At 51.2% G+C, this 22974-nt stretch overlaps 1 protein-coding gene across 1 annotated transcript in view; it reads left to right on the top strand.

The window, feature by feature from the left end:
* Nucleotides 1–22974, top strand: part of HOMER2 (homer scaffold protein 2) — a 65500-nt gene that overhangs the window by 32615 nt on the left and 9911 nt on the right. The window contains 3 exon segments of the mRNA XM_070400527.1: nt 2704–2860; nt 13468–13599; nt 21892–21984. Of these exon segments, the coding sequence (XP_070256628.1) occupies nt 2704–2860; nt 13468–13599; nt 21892–21984 (382 nt within the window).

Raw genomic sequence — 22974 nt, forward strand, 5'->3', positions numbered from 1 at the left:
GGGCCCTTCTTGTCTGCATGCTCACCTTGGCCAGAATCATGCCAGGCAGACGACTTGCTGAGTTCGCTTGTCCCTGATCAGAAAGCCCGGCCGTCTTTTCTTGTCTCCCTTCTCTGTCCCTTCTCTGTCCCTCTCTGCTTTGCTTTCGCTTGCTCGCTCCTGTGGGCTTCAGGGACATGGACTGTTTGAGGAGGGTCACTGCTTGGTCGCCCCCAAGCTGCCCTCTTTCCTGACCAGAGCACCTCTGCCTCCCTGTCAACCCCCCCCCATCCTTCACACCCAAAGATCCTGTTATTGGTCCCACCATTATCCCCCGGGGGCTGTGGGAGGACATTCTGGAGTTACCCTGTGCCATTCACAGTCAGCCGTGTCGTTCTGGAGGAGAGATGCTGGCTGTATCCATCACTTCGTCCATTATTTTCTAGATCTTCTGATACTGTCTAGTGCAGGGGTCCTCAAACTACGGCCCGCGGGCCACATGCAAATACAAATATTGTATTTGTTCCCATTTTGTTTTTTTACTTCAAAATAAGATATGTGCAGTGTGCATAGGAATTTGTTCATAGTTTTTTTTTAAACTATGGTCTGGCCCTCCAACGGTCTGAGGGACAGTGAACTGGCCCCCTGTTTAAAAAGTTTGAGGACCCCTGGCCTAGTGTGAGGATCTCCCCAGCTTCTTTGAGGATAAAAACCTCCTGGAAGTCTTGTGAAGAATAAGCTACTCAGGCCCCTGCCCGGGAGAGCCAGGTTCCTGGGGGCGAGGCTGGGGCCGGGACACTCGTATTGGTAGTTGAAGCGCCCCAGCTAATTGCCGTAGGAGGTCTAAGGTGCTGCAACCCAGACCCGATCTCTCTCCCTGGGTGTGGAGGGCACGAGGGAAGGCCTGGAAGCCCCATCCTTCTGGGGGGGACTTGTTAGTGCTCTGCACAAGGGAGGCAGGGTTTTAGCACAATTCAGTCCTTTAAAAACCCCTTCCCACCGCTCCCTCCTCTCCATGTGCCGGAGAATCCCACGTGATCAAGTGTTTTCCTCTGTGGTGGGGAACTTAGACGAGTAGCAAAATACGCTGCCTGGGCCAGCAGCAGCACAGCTGGGCCTCCAGATGTCAGCTTGCCCACGTGGGCTGGGTTGGGAGAGCTGTGTTCATGCGCACGCGCCCCCCAGGCTGCCCTCGGCAGCAGCTGCGGCAGCTGCAGGGAGAATATTCCTGTTGTTTCTACAGCGCTCAGCCTGTGCTGGAGGGTGTCGGGTTAGGGTTGAATGGGTGGGTGCACTCGGTCGCTGTTGGTAGCCCACATTCCCAGAGGCACTTCTCCTGCTCCCAGGACCTAGAAGGAAAGATCCAGGGGCGAGGAATACTGGTCCCCGCGCTCTGGAAAGCAGGCCTCTCGAAGCAGCTGCGCTGAGGGGGCAGGAGGAGAAATGGTCATGCCAACGGATTCTGCGTTTCTCTGCACCCGCGGTTGGTGGTTGCTGCCCGTATACCTGGTGGGGTTCAGGGCCCCTTGCAGGATGCGCAGAGGGTACCTGGCTCTCCTGGGAAAGTTTCCTTAGAAAGAGCTTTCTTCCCAGTAACCAGCCTCCTAGTCACTACGGTTCAAAGGCCGCTTTGCCTAAAACCACTCCATCTCGAGACCAGAGCCTTCACCTTTCCCTTTTGATTTGTTTGTCTCCCTTTGGGTGCCCTTTGTTGTCATCTCTTTTGACATTTTAAGGATTAAAAAAATTAATTTGTCTAAGTTACCGTTGGATTTAATTTTTGCCTCTAACGAGTACTTCTGAACTCTGTAGCATTTTAATGAACGATGGGATGGTTTTTACGTTCTGGTGGCAATCCCCCCGCACTCCCACCCCCCACCCATTTTATCTTATTTTGAACACTTAAGGATTTTTGAGCCAGTTTGCCTGAAGATCCTGTTTTCAAAGATAAGTATTTTGTAGTGAGTCTGTTTCATTTTGTTACTTTGTAAATAGAAACTTAAAATATGAAACAGTGAAATCTATTATAATTTTTATACATCTGCCTTCTCTCTTAATGCTCTTTGTCAAGATCTAACTAATTCTCCACTCAACAAAAAAATAGATAATGAGCTAACAGTTAATAATCACATGAAGAATTGACAGGTGTGTGGAATGAAAAAGCAGCAATGTAGAGGTAAGAATAGCCAAAGAGAAAGATTTGATGAATTTTACATAAAACTCAAAGGGTTCATACGTTGGAAACATAAAATTTTAAGGTTTGGCCAATTATGAATGAATGCATCATTCACAAAATGCTTTGGATTTGAGAAGCACTTAACAGAAATAGAATATGAGGTTACAAATGGTTAGCAAAATCCTAACGTTAGTGCAGAATCTCCCACAATAAATTTGTTGCAAATTCCTAAAAATGCCAACAGGATGTCAGAAAAAAAAAAATAGGACAGTTGACGGGGCGCAAAAACTGTCACTGAACAAGGAGTTGCATTTTAAGCAAATGGATTATTATGCCAGCTGCCCACAGCCCCTGGGTGTTAGGTTTCCGTAAGGACTTCTCTGGTGTCTCACCCCTCTCTTCCCTTTTCTTATTTTAATTGTCCTCATGCATATGTATCTTTCCCTATAAGCGATTAAAATCTTTGGGAATAGTAGGTGGCTTATAAATAATAAATTATACATGAAGTCACGCGCCATCAATTCACGCGCCCATCTCTCGTCTTGCAGAGAACAGCCCATATTCACCACACGCGCGCACGTCTTCCAGATTGACCCCACCACCAAGAAGAACTGGGTGCCTGCGAGCAAGCAGGCTGTCACCGTCTCCTACTTCTACGATGTCATCAGGAACAGCTATCGGATCATCAGTGTGGATGGAGCCAAGGTACCAACCCACGGGCTGATTTTAACATTCACAGTCACGTATGTTTCATCTAAAGCAGCGGTTCTCAACCTTCCTAATGCCGCGACCCTTTCATACAGTTCCTCATGTGGTGGTGACCCCCAACCATAAAATTATTTTCATTGCTACTTCATAACAGTAATTTTGTTACTGTTATGAATCGTCATGTAAATATCTAATATGCAGGATGTATTTTCATTGTTACAAATTGAACATCATTAAAGCACAGTGATTAATCACAAAAACAATATGTAATTATACATGTGTTTTCGGATGGTCTTAGGCGACCCCTGTGAAAGGGTCGTTCGACCCCCAAAGGGGTCGCGACCCACAGGTTGAGAACCGCTGATCTAAAGCCAGGTGATGGATATGGAAAGTGGAGGGAAAAGGAAGCACCCCAAATCCTGCCACCTTCACACAGGTGTCATTGTGATAATGTCTTATAATCACATATCCTGCTTTTTTTTTCCATTTAAAATTATGGCAAATGAAGAAAAAAGATTTCCCTGTTACCACATTGTCTTTATAACTCGCATTTCGATGCCCGTGTAATCATTCCACCAACGCTCTATAATGTCCTTAATCTCTCCCTTTATGGTTAGATTTTTAAGTGGCTTCCAGTTTTTTATTACTATAGATAATGAGCATCTTCATGCAACCAATGTCCTCATCTGATCATCGAACAGACCTACTGCTTTCTTTTGGACATTTCCTTAGGATGGATTCCTGGAAGTAATATAGTAACACTTTATAGATCTTTTTTTAAATATTTTTTTTATTGTTGATAGTATTACCGATATCTGCCATTTCCTTCCCTCTTTCCCCCCCTCCTCTCACCCTTTACCCCCAAACCCCAGGTCTTTATTTCCCGTGTCCATGGGCTATACATGTAGGTATAGAAGTTCTTTGGTTTAGCTCTTCTCGTCCCCAACCCGACCTGTCAGTCTATTCCATCCCTCCCTGCTTCTGATCTTATTTTGTTGGTCAGTTCATTTTGTTCATTCAATTCCACAAATGAGTGAGATCATGTGATATTCTTCTTTCTCAGTTTGGCTTATTTCACTTAGCATAATGTTTTCTAGGTCTATCCATGCTGTCCCAAAGGGTAAGGGACCCCTCTTTTTTATAGCTGCATAGTATTCCATAGTGTAATGTCCCACAGCTTTTTTATCCACTCATCTACTGATGGGCGCTGGGGCTGTTTCCAAATCTTAGCTTTTATAGATAACGCTGCTATGAACATAGGGGCACATATATCCTTTCTGATTGGTGTTTTGGGGTTTTTAGGATATATTCCCAGAAGTGGGATCACTGGGTCAAACAGCAGTTTCACTTTTAATTTTTTGAGGAAACTCCATACTGTTCTCCACAGTGGCTGTACCAGTCTGCATTCCCACCAGCAGTGCACAAGGGTTCCCTTTTCTCCACATCCTCACCAGCACTTGTTGTTTGTTGATTTGTTGATGATAGCCACTCTGACAGGTGTGAGGTGATAACTCATTGTGGTTTTCATTTGCATTTCTCTGATGATTAGTGACTTTGAACATTTTTTCATGTGTCTCTTGGCCATTTGTATGTCCTCTTTGGAGAAATGTCTATTCAACATGTTATAGCTCTTGATGGATGTTGCCAACTTGCTCCCCAAAGAGGCCTTTCTTCCAGCATGTCTGAGAATGCCAGTTCTGACAAGGGTGAGAATGCCACCCTTGCCAGCACTGGGTATCATATCTAGTCTGGTTTTGGTGTTCTTAGGCACAGGAGCTGATTTTAATAAGTGATTTGGAATATTTCTTGAAATACATTTTTTCCTGGTTACTTTCATTATTCTCTCTGCCTTGATATTTTTGCTACATTATATGGAAGCAGAATAAAAAGGGATAGCAGTAGAAGTATCACTAGATTTGCAAAAGAAAAAATGTCCTGCTGCTTTATAATCTGTTTTCATCCTGCTGGACATTCTTACATGGATTATCTGCTGTCGCCTGAAATGAAATGTATCTGAGGCTGAATTCCCCTCTAAACCACCTCTTCATCTCCGTTTCTCAATCACTTGGACTAAAAAAAGAAAAAGAAGGAGGTTGGAAGAAAGAAAGGAAAAGAAAGAGCCTAGCGTTGGCTGGTTTGGCTCAATGGATAGAGGGTCAGCCCATGGACTGCAGGGTCCTGGGTTCAATTCTAGTCAAGGGCACATACCTCGGTTGCAGGCTCAAGCCCCTGCCCTGGCCCCGGGCCCAGGTGCATGCAGGAGGCAACCAATCGATGTGTCTCTCACATCAGTGTTTCTCTCTGTCTCTCCCCATTCCCTTCCACGCTCTCTAAAATCAATGGGGAAATATCCTCAGGTGAGGATTAATAAAACAAAACAAAAAAAAATGAAAGAGCCTAAAGTCATTCCCTTTTGAATTGGTCAGAGCAATTTTTTGTGTCTCACATTTATGCCTGATATTTTGATTCAAGGCCATAACTCTTTTCCTGGAACAGTTTTGCTCAGAGCTTTGCATAGTCTCCGGACTGGCCACCTCTCCCACCTGTAGTCCATCCTGCCCGCGGCCTACAGGCCAGCACGCCCAGGCAGTCGGCAGCCGGGGGCTGGAGGCTGGGAGTAGAATGGGGCCTGCTCATAGGCTCCTCCCGCCTCAACCTCAACCGTGGACCAGAGGGCTCTGAAAGCCTCCATTGGAGGACCAGCCCCTCCACCCCCAAGGAAAGGCATGAGAGCCTCCCGGTGCCTCCAGATCTCTCTTTTTATAAAATATATTTTATTTATTTCAGAGAGGAAGGGAGAGGGAGAGAGAGAGAGAGAGAAACATCAATGATGAGAGAGAATCACTGCCTCCTGCACGCCCCCCCCGGGGACCGGGCCCACACCCCGGGCATGTGCCCTGACCAGGAATCCAACTGTGACCTCCTGGGGTTGACACTCAACCACTGAGCCACACCAGCCGGGCTGATCTCTTGATGAGGCTCCTGTTTTAAGGCAAAATTCTCCCCTCAGCCTGTGTTCTCTGAGTCTCCTCTTAGATAAAGGCGGCTTAGATTAAGGCAGCTTGGTCCCGGGATACTTTCTCGTCCTCCCAGTTGCCACAACCCTTCCTCCGCGGCAGGAAGGGGGCCTGGAGTCCTCACTTCACAGCTGAGGTCAAGGAGAGGCTGTGCCCGGCCTGGCAGGCTGCTGCCTGTGCCCAGGTCCTTCAGGTCGCAGCAGGCGTCCCCGGCTGGCAGGGGAGCATCCTGGCACCGCGTCGTGCAGGCCATGTGTCCGGTAGAAACAGCTGGTCATGCCCACGGAGACACAGGAACTGGTGCTCCCGTCTAAGCAAGCAGGACGGCAAGACTGGGCCGGGCTCTGGTGAGCGTGCAGGATGCGTGAAAGGGCCTGGCACGCGGCAGGCAGCACTTGTGTTGGATTGAATGTCTGAAAGCTGCCTTTATTTTTTTTCTTCTGGGAGAGATGGCGATACCACGGTTGTATTGTGTTGCCACGTGCCCGCTCTGGGCCTTTGAGCCGGAGTCTCCGGACTCCGCCAGGATGTCCCGATAGGCCCCCCGGCTTCCCTTTATCTATCGATTCTGTCACTTCATCCGCCATCCGTCAGGCGGGTTTGCACTGTTGTCAGCTGAGTTATCCGAGGATAGATGGGGCTTAAGTACAGATAAAGCTGCTTTCTTAGAGGAAGTGCTTCAGTCCCGTTAGCTGGGCTTTCAGTAATCTGTCAAAGTGTCAGCCACGGCACCGCGCGGCTCTGCGGGTCCCGAAGGCTGTGACAGCGTGCTGGGTCCCGGCCAGACGCGTCAGCGGTGAGAAATCAGAGGGGTGTGGGGAGGTGGGCTGACCCCTCGCTGCAGAATGGGGCTAATTTAGACTCAGTGTGGGGGATCCATCAAGTCACGGAGTCACCTAAAAAGTGGGCATTGGAAACCCCGCCATGGGGGTCCCCTGGGATTCAGAGAGGGAGCCCGTGGCTCTCAGACCACCCCTCCTCTGGCACCTGCCGCCTGCCCTTCCCGGAGCACCCCCCCGCCCCCCGAGTTCCTGCGTTACCACCAGGCACACGACCACGACAGGGCCACCTTCTGCAAAGGGGAATATTTTCTTTTCTTTTTTTTTTTAATATATTTTATTGATTTTTTACAAAGAGGAAGGGAGAGAGATAGAGTTAGAAACATCGATGAGAGAGAAACATTGACCAGCTGCCTCCTGCACACCCCCTACTGGGGATGTGCCCGCAACCAACGTACATGCCCTTGACCAGAATCGAACCCGGGACCCCTCAGTCCGCAGGCCGACGCTCTATCCACTGAGCCAAACCGGTTTCGGCAAAGGGGAATATTTTCTGTGGGAGCAAAGGCCCAGGTGGGAAGGTGGGGACGGGTGGGCCTTAGTCATTTAATTACTGTGGCTGCCACTTGGGGCCAAGGATGGGGAGCAAGGGCCCTGCCCTGAGGACGGGAGCAGAGCACCGGACGGTGGTCCCCACGCCACCTCTGCCCGCTGGACCTTTATATAAAACCAGCAGCCTAGGCCCAGATCGGACCCTGTGCCTGCAGCGGCCGCAAGCTCAGCAGGGGTGTGGAGAGTGGAGAGGAACCCAGGATGGTGACCCCGCAGGGTGGTAGCAGCTCTTACTGTCTATTATCTACGGCCTCCCTTTCCCACCCACGGCCACGTTCCCAAGCCCCCAGCCCCAGCCTCCGCCTGCCTGCATAAGCCAGACGGACCTTCCTTCCCAGGGACTGGAATAGGGGACGATGTCCCCGGTGATGCGTTGACAGGGCTCTTGTCTGCTGCCCTTGGCCGCCCCCTGACCCCCCAGTACCACATCGGGACAACACACTCTGTTTTAGGCCTGTGATCCCTAAATGTTGATCTGAACTGAGATACAGATGGTTCTAGCCTTTGGGGCTGTGTCCTGAGCCTCGGGCTGCACCTCTGCCTTGGGCAGGTCTGGGGCCCAGGTCCTGCCGCTCCCTGTCGGCCGGGCCACATCAGGCCCATGACCTGGCGCCTCTGCCTGCTGCTCCTGGGCCAGCTGCCCCCCAAGGTGGGAGGCCGGGAGGGAAGCTGCCCCACCATCCAAGTGGAAGTTGCAGTTGTGGAAGGGACTTGGAGGTCGTTGTGAGCAAAGGTCACAGCACACTGAGCTGCTGAGTCAGCCACAGGTAGCCCGCAGGGCACAGGCTCGTGACGGGAGGAGGGGCAGCCAGCGGCTCCAGCAGCTGTCGCTCCACACAGGGAACGGAGGGCAGGCTCCTCGCTCGGTCCAACCCTGCGCCGTGTTTACTGGGGGAAGGAGGCGTGAAGGTCTCTCCTTCCCCAGAGAGCTCTTGGCGCGGCTCATCATGGGACGAATCTGGGCTCAGGCCCGTGGTTCATTCTTCCTGAAACGCTAAGAGGCTGCTTCTCCTCAGAGACACTGTTTCACGTGTCAGTCCCAGCTGCTGCTGGAGACACGACGAGGCAGGCTTACTGGGATGCTCCGCCCAGCATGGCCCGACTGTACAGTTACACGGATCCCCTTCCGCGCGTGAGGCTGCCCCATCACTGCCCTCTGTGAGGCCGGGGAGCAGGCCTGGCTTGTCTTTGGAGCCCCGGCCCCCAGCCAGCGTGGGCAATGCCACCGAGTGAGTGGGTGGGGAGTTAGGTGATGAGAGCAAGTTGGCGGAGTGCTCGCCAGACCTGTGCTAGCTGTGCCGTGTCCACAGGAGGACAGTGGGCAGGGGAAGGGCCACTGCCTAGAGCAGCGGTTCTCAACCTGTGGGTCGCGACCCCTTTGGGGGTCGAACGACCCTTTCACAGGGGTCGCCTCAGACCATCGGAAAACATATATAATGACATATTGTTTTTGTGATGAATCACTATGCTTTCATTATGTTCCATTTGTAACAATGAAATCGGGGGTCACCACAACATGAGGAACTGCATTAAAGGGTCACGGCGTTAGGAAGGTTGAGAACCACTGGCCTAGAGGGAACCAGGATCGGAACCTCGGACTGTCACCCAGGTCGGCCGTGCGAGTGGACAGATGGGAGCCCCTTGCGGGTGCCTTGCAGATGCAGCTTCCCGGAGCTCTGATACGAGTCGTGGCAGCAGAAACAGCCGTGTGATCCATGGCGGGTTTGGAGGGCTCCGTTTCCAGAGCGTGTGGTAACTGAGCCGTCGGCCCTTGGTTTCACGGTGCTGCTGGCACTCGCACAGGCCGGGTTAGTCACCGCATCCTTGGGAGCCGCGGCTGCGCCCGTGCACAAGACTGGCCTGGAGCAGGTGTTTCTTGCAGGAGCTCTGGACGGCGCTGCTGCCCGTGGCTCTAGTTATTTATAGGATCACAGGAACCTATATTGGGAGAGACCTTCGAGGTCACCCGTCCTACAGGGGTTCAGCAACACCCCAGGCAGCCAGCACTGCCTGGCGGGGACCGTGGGAGGCTCGACGCCTCTGCAATCTGACTTGCGTGGTGTTTTCTTTTGGAAATGCAAAATTGCTTCCAAAATCACAGTCAGGGTCCCCCCGCCCATCACTACAGTGTCCTCTTCTGGATAAATACAGGCATCTTCTGTTCAGGGAGCAAGCACATGGGAGGTTCTCAGCACACAGTAGGTTTTCAGCGCACGTTGGTTTCTTTCCTTCCCTGACTGTGGTGAACGACAAAGGACAGAAGCATCTGTTGACATCTGCTTTGGAAGCCGGCAGCGTGGCTTCCAACGGCTGCAACACGGTCCCAGCCTCTGGTAGCAAACATCCGACTTCCTCCAACTTCCCCCTCCCTGGGCGTGGGAAAGACTTTCCATGAAGAGGAGTTTGGGGGACCTATTTCCCATTTTGTTTTTTTAAATATATCTTTATGGATTTCAGAGAGGAAGGGAGAGGGAGAGAGAGAGAGAAGCCAAGCCAGCTGGGGCTGGTAGTAATTTTTTAATGAGCCACATAGTCCGTGGCAGCCATTCAGCTTTACTCTCGTAGCAGGAACCACAGCCACAGACCAGTGTGTAAACGGATGGCTGTGGCTGTGTGCCAATAAAACTTTATTTACAAAAGCAGACCGCAGGTGCACCTGGCCAGAGGGCTATACTAGTTGGTGGATCCCTGTGCTCGGTAATATATTATTTAGTTTTGGGTGTTTTAGGCTTTCATGTACATAGAATTGTCCTGGAAACCTATACTGTATGTCTGCTTTTGTGACTTCCTTTTTATTTTTTTACATCATGTTAAATGTTTGTGATTCAGCCAGGTTGGTGCCTGCAGCCTTGGTCATGTCCACCGCCGGGCAGTACTTCACTGCATGGACGCAGCCCAGCCGGTGCCTTCTGCTGGCGGTGGGCGTGCTTTTTGCGAACACGGCTACTGTGATCACTCGTGTCCCTTTGCCCTGCTTTCCCCACGCGAAGCTTTCTCTCGGGTGTACACCGAGGACTGGGATTTCCTGGTGGCAGAGAATGTGCCCCTTCCACATTGGTTTCCACAGTGGCTTTGCCGTTCTATAAGCTCCTGTTGCCCCGCATCCTCGCCCGACCCTTACTTCGTATCATCAGACATATTCTGAATGTAATGGTACTATAGTTTCACCCTGGCCGGTTTAGCTCAGTGGTTGGAGTATCGGCCCAAGGACTGAAAGGCCCCGGGTTCGATTCTGGTGAAGGGCACAAACCTTGGTTGCAGATTCCCCGGCCCTGGTCGGGGTGCGTGCAGGAGGCAACCAATCGATGTCTTTCTCACGTCGATGTTTGTCTCTGTCTCTCCCTCTCCCTTCTCTCTCTAAAAATCAATGGAAAAATATCCTCTGGTGAGGATTTACAACAGCAGCAAACAATGGTGATACAGTTTCCACATTCCTAGTGAACTTGAGCTTATGACTTACGTCCTCGTCCTCTCTGGGCTCACAGGAGGGGGCCCATGCGCCTGCCCCGAACCAAGCCTCCCTCGGGCCCCAGGCCCCATCCCCTTACCCCTACCCCCCGGGTGTCCCCCTCCCCCACACACCTGAACAGGCACTCACGCCGCAGACCCAGAGCAGACAAAAGGCCTTTCACAGGTGCCTGCTTTCTTTCACCTCCTCATTCATGCTGAGGAAGGTGAAAGTCAGAAACAAGCAGAGCCTCAGAGCTACACTGAAGCACTGAGGGGGCTTCCCGGGCGAGGCAGGGACCGGACGACGGGGAGGTTCGTGCCCAGAAGGAGCGGATCCGGAGGAGCTGCCTGTCCAGCTTCGCAGGAGGACTTGTCTCGGTGCCTGAGCCACGTGCAGCCCAGGGTGTTAGTGGAAGTGCAGGGAGAAGGGCCTGGTTGATCGTTTTGGCAGCGCGGTCGCTCCCGCTGTCAGTCGGCCGCTTTGAGAAGGTCAGCGCGCTGGGTTTCCCGGGAGAGCAGCCAGCGGTCGGCTCACTAATGGTAGCGAAGGGCTTACTGTGAGGGCGTTGAGGTTGTTGAGTGTAAAGGATCCTGTAGAAGAAAATGATGGCTATCCTCCCCCTTCTCCCCCCTCCCCCCTACCCCCTCCCCCAAAGACCTAGGAAGTTCCAAAAGCCCCAGGGCCTTTGGCGAGCTGTCCAAGAGCCAGGGCTTTGCCGAGCCTGCAGGACCCACCTGGGGGATTGCAAGAGCAGCCGGTGGGAGGAGCAGGCTTCCTTCACCTCCTTGGCTGACCTCCCGTGCCTGGGATCCTGTAGGTTGTGTTTGGGAAATGCCTGGGCTCCTTGATGCTGGTGACAGAATGAGAGGTCGCCGTGCTGACCCAGAACCAAAGCCACCCCCCTGCCCCTGGGAGCAGGCCTGTCCGTAGGGGATGAGGGGGCAGAGGCACTCCCACCGCAACATGCAAGGGGAGCAGGGCGTGTGCCCCGAGCGAGAGGCCTCGGTGGTGCGTGCCCCGTGCAGGTGTGTGGGTGGGAGGGACGTCCTGGGGATGGGGGTGAGAAGTGGGGACCTGGGGACTGAGGGAGGCTTAGTTCTCGTTTTATACACAGTGATTATGCTGCTTAGCAGACATCCAAGAATCCCTGATTTCCAAGGGCGTTTTTTCTGGAGTGTTTCTTAGAGTCTTAGGGCTTCCAAGGATTTCTGTCAGAGGGAGCCTATTACTGATACTTTATGACACATCGGTTCTTTGGTGACTATTTGTTTACCTGTCTCTACCCTCTTCCTGGCCACCTGCAAGGTGAAGAGCAGGAATCGGGACTCATTCATCTTCGTGTCTGAGCTGGCAGCATGCCTGGCGGAAAGTGCAGAGAGGAAGCTGTGCCGAATGAATGAGTGATCACCGCGTGCTGGAGGTCCTCCTCCCACCCCTCCTGGCTCTCCTCTGCCCTGTTCCGGCCTGAGAGGCTGGCCTGCGGGGCCTCTGGCTTCTGCTTGGGTTTGGCGGATGGCAGGAGATCAGAGGCAAGGGGGCGAGGGTGTTTGCTTTGCTGGTGTGTCTTCCGCAGAAGGTCACCTCTCTTTTCATGGCAACCTGCTCTCCTGGACTCTCTCCTTCCACGTCCTATAGCCTCTTAAAAAAAAATAATAATAAATATATATATATATATATATATATATATATATATATATTGATTTCAGAGAGGAAGGGAGAGGGAGAGAGATAGAAACATCAATGATGAGAGAATCATTGGTTGGCTGCTTCCTACAGGTCCCCTACTGGGGATCGAGCCCACAACCCGGGCATGTGCCCTTGACCGGACTCGAACCCCAGACCCTTTAGTCTGCAGGCTATCCACTGAGCCAAACCAGCTAGGACTGGATATGATTTTTTTAAAATAATATTTTTATTGATTTCAGAGAGGAAGGGAGAGGGAGAGAGAGAGAAACATCAATGATGAGAGAGAATCATTGATCGGCTGCTTCCTGCAGGCCCCCCACTGGGGATCAAGCCCACAATCTGGACATGTGCCCTGACCAGGAATCAAACCATGACCTCCTGGTTCATAGGTCAACGTTCAACCACTGAGTCACCCCGGCCAGGCCACATTCTATAGCCTCTTCATTCCCTCGTCCTTTTAGGCCATGGAGGGGCGATGGTCAGCACCAGGTCCCTCCCCTGTCCCTCACTCTCCCCACGCCCAGCTCATGCCTGCGTACGTAGTCTCTTTGTAAATCAACCCTCCAAACATCACCCCACTTGGGGTGTATCCTTCCCTCCCTGTTTCGAAGCAGCGAGGCCCGATTGCTTATGGAAACTAAGTTGTTAGAGCTGGACACTGGGACGCCAGGTGCTTAGAAAGGTATGACATGACGTTCTTCAGCGAACGTGTGATCTGGCTGGCCGTCAAGGGCAATTGGGTGCCTGGCAGCTTTGGGCAAATAAAGAGCAATTTTGGAAACTAGACTTAGGAGAGACTTTCTCCCACTGGTGACTTGTAAGTTCTTACTTTAGGCTGAGAGTCTGTTTTTAAGTCTCTGGCGTTGCCCCTCATCGTGGCTGTGTACCTGACTCAGCGTGGGAGGTGCCAGAAGGGCGAGAAGTCGGGACGGATGTCCCGGTCGGGGAGGGTGGGGGGCCTGCATTCTGCGCCAGATCCTGGCTTTACCCACAGAGACAGGGAGGCACTGTGTGTCTGACTCGTGTTCACATCTCCGCTCTCCGGCTGTCTTCCTGCAGGTGATTATAAACAGCACAATCACACCCAATATGACTTTCACCAAAACTTCGCAGAAGTTCGGGCAGTGGGCCGACAGCAGAGCCAACACGGTGTTTGGTTTGGGGTTTTCGTCGGAGCAGCAGCTGACGAAGGTAACGTGGCCCTTCTCGGCCCCCCCCCCACCCCCCATCCCCCCGCAGTGCGGCCGCAGGGCCAGCCGGCGGTGCCCGTGGTCAGCAGGACGCCTCTGCCTGCAGCTCTGCCCCTTCTGGCCCCGCAGGGCTGCCAGACAGGTGACCTTTCAGACATGCCAGGTTCCTTGAAATGGAGATGTCACTTGGGAAAGGAAAGCATGTCCGACCCGCTGCTCAGAGCCTGAGCCCAGCACCAGGAGGCGGCCTGCCGCCGTCCCGCCCACGTGTCCGCCCTGCTCCCTGGGCAGTGTCAGCAGCAGCCGCTGGCCCCCTAGTTGGAGCGCTAGTCAGTGAGGGGGTGAGGTGACACCTAGTAGCACTTCTTTTTGTTTGTTTGTTTTTTGTTATTCCCCACCCAAGGATATTTTTCCATTGATATTTAGAAAGAGTGGAAGAGAGAGGGCGAGACAGAAACATCGATGTGAGAGAAACGCATCGATTGGTTGCCTCCTGCACGAGACCCGACCAGGGCCCGGGCTGGGGAGGAATCTGCAGCCAAGGAACGTGCCCTTGACTGGACTCGAACCCGGGACCCTCTGGTCTGCTGGCCGACGCTCTATTCACTGAGCCACACCGGCCAGGACTAATAGCAGTCCTTAACCTCGAGTCCCCACTGTTTAAGCTGTCACAGTGTTTTCTTCTAGGAGAGGGTTCATAGTCTTGGTCTGCTCCTCCGAGGGTCTAGGACACCCTCCCGATGCTCAGAGTGGTTTCGAGGCGCACATGGCGCTGGTCACAGACTCGGGGACCAAAGGGCCTCACCCAGGCGATGAGAGGAGCTGAAAGCTGGCTTTAGGAAAACAGGCCCCCTTTCAGGGAGGTGGGAGAGCCCCCGCAGTTACTAAGGATATGGTGGCTGCAAGCGAGACTGGCTGGTGTATGTGACCTGGAAACCTCTTGAAAGAATTCAGGGTAGCTGACGAACCCAGGGGGGGTTCAAAGTCCAGGCCTTGCGGGGGGGGGGGGGGGGGGGGGAGGCGGTGCAGGGGGGGGGATGCTGTTTTCTGAAATGAAGAGGCTCAGGGAGAATTTGCATAAAGTGGAAGCAGGCATGATGCTGATTTCTTTTTTATTTTAATCTTTACTGTTGAAAGTATTACATATGTCCCCTTTTTCCCCCCATCCAGCTTACCCTCACCCCCCAACCCTCCCACCCCACTGTCTGTGTCCATGGGTTATGCATCTATGCATACAAGGTCTTTGGTTGATCACCTCCCACCCATCCACCCTCCCCCGCCTTCACTCCAACATTCCGCCCTCTGTTCCATGCTTCCTGACTCTGGATCCACTCCGTTCATCAGTTTGTTTTGTTATTAGATTCCACACATGAGTGAGATCCTGTGATACTTGTCTTTCTCTGACTGACTTATTTCACTTAGCGTGATGCTCTCCAGGTCCCTCCATGCCATCTCGAAGGGTAAGAGAGCCTTCTGTCTTACTGCTGCACAGTATCGCCTGGTGTAAATGATGCTGGTTTCTTGCAAGCATGACACCAGAACTTCTGGCTGACGTGGGCTGTGAGGATTTCCCGCCTTTCCACGCTGAATTAGTGCCTGACGGGGGGAGGGGGCGGAACAACCCCTCCCCTGCCAGGTGGCCCCCTCCCACGCCTGCCTCACACCCCAACTCATTGGTTGGAAGCCTCAGGTCACTGGGGAAGGGCAAGACATGGAGGCTCCCGGCAGAGACAGGGCACTGGCTGGGCTGCCTCAGGTCACACCCGCCCCGGTCCCACCCAGGGCCTGAGCTCACAGACACCCAGGATGGTCTGAGAAACGCCCCCCACCCCCCTGCCCCCAGCTGCTTGGAGCCATTTCTTCAAACTTTGGAGGAACCAAAGTAGGAAGGATAAAGAGGGGAAAGTTTCAATGAAAAGACTCAAAAGAAGGAAGAACTCAAAACGGAAACAGAACAGGTTGTTAAAGCTCAGTGTTTGTGCCTCTGCGCACTGGAGAGACCCCGGCTGTGCTGCGTCCACGCGTGGCCACTTGTGACGTCTCCCCGACAGGCGACAACGCCCTGTCCTCACGGAGGAGTCCTCTTCCTGAGTCATTCCTGGAGGCCCGGCTCTGTGACCGTGCCTGCCTCTGCCGCAAAGACTTACCAGAGGTCTCCTTTGTTCAAAATGTTTCCGATCAGCGGCCCCCTTCTCCGTGAAGAGAACGATTAACCACTCGCTGGTAAATCACCAGGAAGTGAGGCTGGCAGGCCCGCAAGTGGCAATTAGCTGGCAAAGGGGAGCTTGGGCTCAAGGGCTCCCAAGGCGTGTTGCTGAGGGGACAGCCGTGGCCAGATATGCCTGACCCCACAGAGCCGCCACCCACAGCCCGGGAAGGGGGCTTGGTAATCAAACACCATAATCGGCTGGATGAAGGGACACCACGTGGAGGTTCTCATTGAAGAACCCAGCATGCACACGCCTCTCTCCACCCCCCAGAAAGAAAATAGGTACCTTGATCTTGACTGCTTCCATATAAGGACCGCTGTGCCCCGTAACCAGCGAGCATCATGGGAACACTCTCTGCTCTTTAGATAGGCTTTCCAAAAATAATAGATGCCACGGATTCCCACAGGCAGCCCGGGCCTCGCCTGCCCACCCACCGGAGGGGACGTGCTAGCTCAGCCGGCTGAGGAACGCTGGAGGGGCACGTGCCTATTCTGACAAAGGCAAGTGCTTATGGGAGGAGAACCAAGTGTAAGAACGAGCAAGTTTAGGTTCTAGCCCTAGCCAGTGTTGCTCAGTGGGTAGAGCGCTGGCCTGAGGGCCAAAGGGTCCTAGATTCGACTCTGGTCAAGGGCACGTACCTGGGTTGTAGGCTCCTCCCCGGCCCGGGCCCTGCTCCGGGCTCGTGCAGGAGGCAGCCAATCGATGTGTTTCTCTCACATGGATGTTTCTCTCTGTCTTTCCCTCTCTCTTCCACTCTCTCTAACAACCAATGGAAAAACATCCTCAGGTGAGGATTAAAAAAAAAGTTTAGGTTCTTTCTGGCACCTGAGCTTGAGATGTCACCTTCTAGGTTCCGTTCCATCTCATTCCTGGCAGAGAGAAGGGAATACACAGCTGTGACGGGGGAGAAGGGGGGTGCGGGGTGGGGGGTGCTGGGGCCCCATGGTTGACCCGTCAAGGCCCTGGCACACACTGGCATTGGGTTTTGACCCATTTCAGTTATTTCACCTGTCATTCAAAGTGGTGTCCTCACGGTCACTTGGTTAACTGAGTGTCACCGTGAGAACGTTGCCCTGTCTCATACCATTCTGCCTCCTGAGTTAAGGGCCATTTCTTTTCCTGGGGGGTAGTAATCCTTTTGTGTTTCAGTTAGAGTGCTTTGGCTGCACGGATCAGAACCTAATCATGGTGCTTACGCAGACAGAACTGTTCTCATTGGGAAGAGGAATCAGAGGCACGCGGCTGCCAACACTGGCACCCGCTCCGCCATGTTCGGTCTGAGGGCTCTGTGTGTGTTTGCTTTGTCGTTCATTGGCCTTTCCCTCCTGGTGATAAGACCTCTGCAGCTCTGTCCATCACATCTGCGTCATGGCAGGGGGGCGGAGGCGGGGCGGGGGGGTGGTGGTCCACACAGCCTCCCTGTAAATGCCCTGGGCAGACTCCTTGGGTCCATTGTCAGTCTTGGGTCCCTAGGCCATCCTTCCACTCCCCCAGAAAAAAGGGGCGGGGGTGTGTACAGAATTGGGTGCCATGATTGGCTTAGACCAGTTCTCATTCTTTTTTTTAAATATATTTTTATTGATTTCAGGAAGGAAGGGAGAGGGAGAGAGAGAGATAAACATCAATGGTGAGAGAGATAAACATCAATGGTGATTGGCTGCCTCCTGCACACCCCCTACTGAGGATGGAGCCCACAACCCAGGCATGTGCCCTTGACCAGAATCGAACCTGGGACCCTTCAGTCCAAAGGCCAATGCTCTATCCACTGGGACAAGCCGGCTAGGGCCGATTCTCATTCTTTATCACCTAGCAAATTTCCTGCTCCGGACAAATTTGAGATTCTGTTAAGCTAAAGGAAAAAAAGAAATGGCCTTTGACTGAGTAGCTAGGCAGTGTCTGCCACAGTGTCTTCAACTGCCAAGGCCAGAAAAGCCAGAAATAAAATGAAATAAATGTCTTTAGTTTTCTGTGATGGTGATGATACTTTCATTCTGATGAAAGTTATTACATTACCACTGCAGAGAATGGTCCTAATAGGTAAAAGACGAGAATTGGGCATACCTTTCAGACACCATTGTGGTTTGACTAGCCTTTGATTAATGGGTTTTATTTACAGGAATCTATTTTCAGGAAATAATTGTAACTGAGTACAGGGATTTAGCTATAAGGATTTTCCTTGAAGCATCATTTATAACAGTAAAAACAAACAAACAAAAAGCAAACCAACCTAAATGTCCAGCAGTAGGAAATTAGTTAGATAAACGCCAGTATGTCCTTTGGGGTAATATTGTACAGCAATTCAGACGATCTAATAGAAGATCCTGTAATTACATAGAGATATGAATGTCATCTTAGTAATTTCAAAAACAGTATAAAGTGAGATACAATATAACTTCATTTTAGAAAAGAAATATGTGGGCCCGGCCGGTGTGGCTCAGTGGCTGAGCACTGACCTATGAACCAGGAGGTCACGGTTCGATTCCCCGTCAGGGCACATGCCCAGGTTGCAGGCTCGGTCCCCAGTGTGGGGCGTGCAGGAGGCAGCCGATCCATGATTCTCTCTCATCACTGATGTTTCTATCCTTCTCTCCCTCTCCCTTCCTCTCTGATATTAATTAAAAATATACATATGAAAATATGTGTAACAGATGTATACATACAGATAGAAAAATAGCAGAAAGATATGTGGTTAGTGTTTACCTCTGGGTGGTGGGAGTATAGGTTTAAAAAAATTTTTTTTAACGTTGCGTTCTAAATGTATAAGCACGTGTGCTTTTTTATAAGGGGGGTGGGGGGGTGTATTATAAACCTTAAGGCTTGGAAGGAGGGATGTTTCAGCAAAGGAGAGCCATCTGGCTCCTCTCTGGTTAACAAGTGCTTCTCCTCTCGCAGTGGAAGCTGGGGGGGAGCGTGCTCCCAGGGCGTCTGGATTGCTTCCAGTGCTCATTATTACAAATGAATCTGGGATCTTAATCTATCGAAGGCCTTTTTTTTTTTCATATTCTCAATTGTTTTCATAGAACAGTTTCCCAGAAGTGTTATCACGGAGCCAGTGGGCATGAATATTTTTTTTCGCTTGTGATACATTTCTCCAAATTGCTTCTCGAGGGGCTGCACCAATACCCCGCGCGCCCGGGAGTGTCCTGCCAGCTCCGGGCCTTGTGATGGTGTGTGAGTGTTCGGTGTCTGAGCAGGCAGAGCACGGGACCTCGTTATTCCGATTGGCATCTTCAGTGAGGCGGAGCCCCTTTTCTGTAGGTTGCTGACTTACTGTGGTTTTTTATTTGTGAGTCTTGACATTTCTCTGTTGGGGTTTACCTAATTGCCTTTTCAGTTTGCACAAACTCGGTGCTCTCCCCCTTGGGAGCGCCCCTCGCCTTTCCGTCCCCCTCGCCTTTCCGTCCCCCTCGCCTTCCCCCAGGAGCGTGACTTTTCTCTCCCCTCCGCTCTAAGGACCTTCTTCTGCTTCTGCGACTTGCTTCCTGAGCCTACACAGCCAGGCTGGCTCACTTCCGCTACCTCTGTGGCTTCCTAAATAAACTTTCTCTCATTAAAAAAATGTGCACAGCCCGATTGGTGTGGCTCCGTGGTTGAGCATGGACCCAGGGGCCAAGAGGTCCCCAGTTCGATTCCATTCAGGGCACGTGCCTGGGTTGCAGGCTCGATCCCCAGTGGGGGGCGTGCAGGAGGCAGCTGATGGATGTGTCTCTCTCATCGATGTTTCTCTATGTCCTTTTCCCATCCTCTCTGAAATTAATAAAAACATATAATTTTTTAATTTGCGCAAACTCTTTCTTTACTGAAGATAATGGGCCCTTTGCTGTTGTACTAGCCTAGCTATGATATTTCCCCCAGGCACCGGTTTTCCTTCTGATTTACTCTTTTTCCTTTTATATTGAAAAACTTGACATTATTATGTCATCAAAAGATGTCACTTTTGGGATATGAAGCCCCATGGCTGTGGCTTTGTGTTGTTGTTTTTTAATTTAATTTTTTAAAATATGTTTTCACTGATTTCAGAGAGAGGCAGAGAGGGCTAGAAACATCCATGATGAGAGAAAATCATTGATTAGCTGCCTCCTGCACAGCCCCTACTGGGGATCGAACCCACAACCCAGGCATTGGACCGTGACCTCCTGGTTCATGGGTTGACGCTCAACCACTGAGCCACACCGGCCGGGAGGCTATGGCTTTACTGATGGGCCTGCAGGGGCCACAGGGGCCAGAACAGCAAGGCTGACCTTTCTGCTTTGACCAGGGTGCTAGGTTCACCAGCGTCCGCCATCTGGCAAGGGCTCCCCGAGCAGACCACCATTGTCGGCCGTGTGAACGCGCTCAGAGGGTAGCCTGTGCTCAGAGGTTCGTGAGTTCTCAGCAAAAGCCACGCGTGGTCGGTGGCCTTGTGACTGGCTTGCTCTTTTGTTTCTCAGCAACCACATTCAGCTCTCGTGCTTTGTCACGCCGGCACCGCCTGTCACCGAATGTTCTGTGCTCGCACAGTGTCCTTGCTAATTAAAATCAGTTGCCTTGTCAGTGACTGTAGGTCATGATTGGTGTGATTGTTCTGGGATTTTTAAGGATTTTTTTTATTATGAAAATATTAAAACATTTTTTTAAACTTTGAGAGAGGTATGGTATAATAAACACCCGCGTACACATCGCCTTGTTGTTAACGTTTGCCACATTTCTTTATGTTTTATTGTAGCTGAAGTACGTTAAATTACAGACATCAAAGAAAGCATTTTACGCCTAAAAATTTCAGAATTGATTTCTTAAAAAATGACATTTTTCAACATAACACCATTAGCACTTTTTTAAAAAAAATCTTCACCCGAGGATATTTCTTCCACTGATTTCTAGAGAGAACAGGAGGGAGGGAAGAGGCAGAGAGTGAGAGAAACATTGATGTGAGAGAGACACATCAATTGGTTGCCCCCCACATACGTCCCTACCAGGGTTGGGGAACCTGCAAACAAGGTCTCAGCAAAAGCCACGCGTGGTCGGTGGCCTTGTGACTGGCTTGCTTTTTTGGGAATCGAACCTGTGACCCTTTGGTCTGTGGGCTGATGCTCTAACCCAGGGGTCCTCAAACTTTTTAAACAGGGGGCCAGTTCACTGTCCCTCAGACCGTTGGAGGGCCGGACTATAGTTTAAAAAAAAACTATGAACAAAGTCCTTTGCACACCGCACATATCTTATTTTGAAGTAAAAAAACAAAATGGGAACAAATACAATATTTGTATTTGCATGTGGCCCACGGGCCATAGTTTGATTACCCCTGCTCCAACCACTGAGAAAACCGGCCAGGGAAACACTTTTTTGGGGGGGTAATATTTGTATTGATTTTTAGAGAGAAAGGAAGAGGGATAGAGAGAGAAATATCATCAACCCACTGCCTCCTGCACGCCCCCTACTGGGATCAATGTTCGCTGACCGAGAATCAAACCGGTGACCTCTTGGTTCCCGGGTCGATGCTCAACCACTGAGCCACACTAGCCAGGCAGGGCAACACTTGTAATAAAATTAATAGTGATTCTTCTTTGTCGTCTCGTCCAGTCCACTGTCACATTTCCCCTGTTGCTTATAGGTAGTCCATTCAAAACAGGGTTCAGTCATAGAGTATTTTGCATTTTGCTATTTGGCATTTTGGTATTTCATATCTTACGCTTTTAAAATCTAGAACAGTATCTCCTCCCTAACTTTTTGGATTTTTTTTTTTTATTGCATTGATTTGTAAGAGTTCTTGGATCTTTCCTTAGACATGATGTTTTCTTCCGATTCCTTCTGTGGTACAACTGAGCTTCTTTTCTTGCCTTTGTATGAGCTACTGTTAACCAGGGGTGTTTGTTTCTGTCCTTCATCATCACACTAGCTTCGGCAGCTGCAGAATTGACCCGGATCAGACTTTGGCCAATGGTGTTTATTGGAAGAAGCGTTCCTTATGTCCATTTCTTTTCTATCTCAAGTAAAATCCTCCTTCAGGATCGGCACCGAATCGAGTGGCCTAACATGGATGCAAGCTAATAAAGCTGCGTGCGGATTGTCAGCCATGAAAACCCTTCGTAACCGCTCTTCATGTTCAGTTCGCAGAGAAGTTCCAGGAGGTGAAAGAAGCCGCCAGACTCGCCAGAGACAAGTCGCAGGAGAAAATCGAGACGTCGAGTAACCATTCCCAAGTGAGTGATTTGTCCATAAGATAAAGCCGGGGCGATTCGTGGTTGAGACTCTGTTCCTTGTCACTTTGACCAGAAACAGGGAATTTAGCAGCAGGGCATTTTCCCCTATGGAGTTCCTTACTTTTTAAAAATCTTTATTGTTGAAAGTTTTACATATGTCCCCTTTACTTCCCCACTGACCCCTTCTAGTGCCCTCCCCACCCCAGGCCTTCACCACACTATCGTCTGTGTCCATGGGTTATGCACGTATAGCCGCAGGGCATCTTGAAGGTTTTTTGACGTGTTCACACAAGGTGGACAGGACATGCTTTTGTGAGACTCCTGACATTTTCAGGATTTGGTGATGCATTTTTGGTAATATATATTTTTATTGATTTCAGAGAGGAAGAGAGAGATAGAAATATCAATGAAAAGAGAGAATCATTGATCAGCTGCCTCCTGCACACGCCTCCCTACTGGGGATCGAGCCCGCAACCCGGGCATGTGCCCTGATCGGGAATCAAACTGTGACCTCCTGTTCATAGATCGACACTCAACCACTGAGCCACGCCGGCCTGGCCTGTGGTGATGTATTTTGATAGGAAATTTGTATTTGTTGAGATTACGGTAACGCATGTCCCTGGCCCCCGGGAGGTGTTCTCTGGTCACTGTGTTTCAGGACCAGTGACAGGGCAGCTGCTCCCTCCCGGTGGGAGGTGGGGCTGCATGAAGGATGCTCAGTGACAAGGGCAGGCGCCTGTGCCTGTGGGAGAGAAAGCTTGACTGACGCCCACGAGCCCTCAGCTCTGTCTCCCTTTGTAATAAAAGTCAGATGGGAGATGGCATTCCAACAGCTGGTTTAGCCAAGGAGATGTGGCTCTGCTGAGTAGTCCCTTTACTTAACAGTGTGAAGGTTGACTAAGGAGGACCTGTTGTCCTAGCCCAGTGGTCGGAAAACTCATTCGTCATCAGAGCCAAATACCAACAGCACAACGATTGAACTTTCTTTTG

The sequence above is a fragment of the Myotis yumanensis genome, unplaced genomic scaffold, assembly GCF_028538775.1.
Source record: "Myotis yumanensis isolate MYYU_CA2020_CCGP unplaced genomic scaffold, mMyoYum1.0.hap1 SCAF_20, whole genome shotgun sequence".
In the NCBI taxonomy this organism is placed as follows: Eukaryota; Metazoa; Chordata; class Mammalia; order Chiroptera; family Vespertilionidae; genus Myotis; species Myotis yumanensis.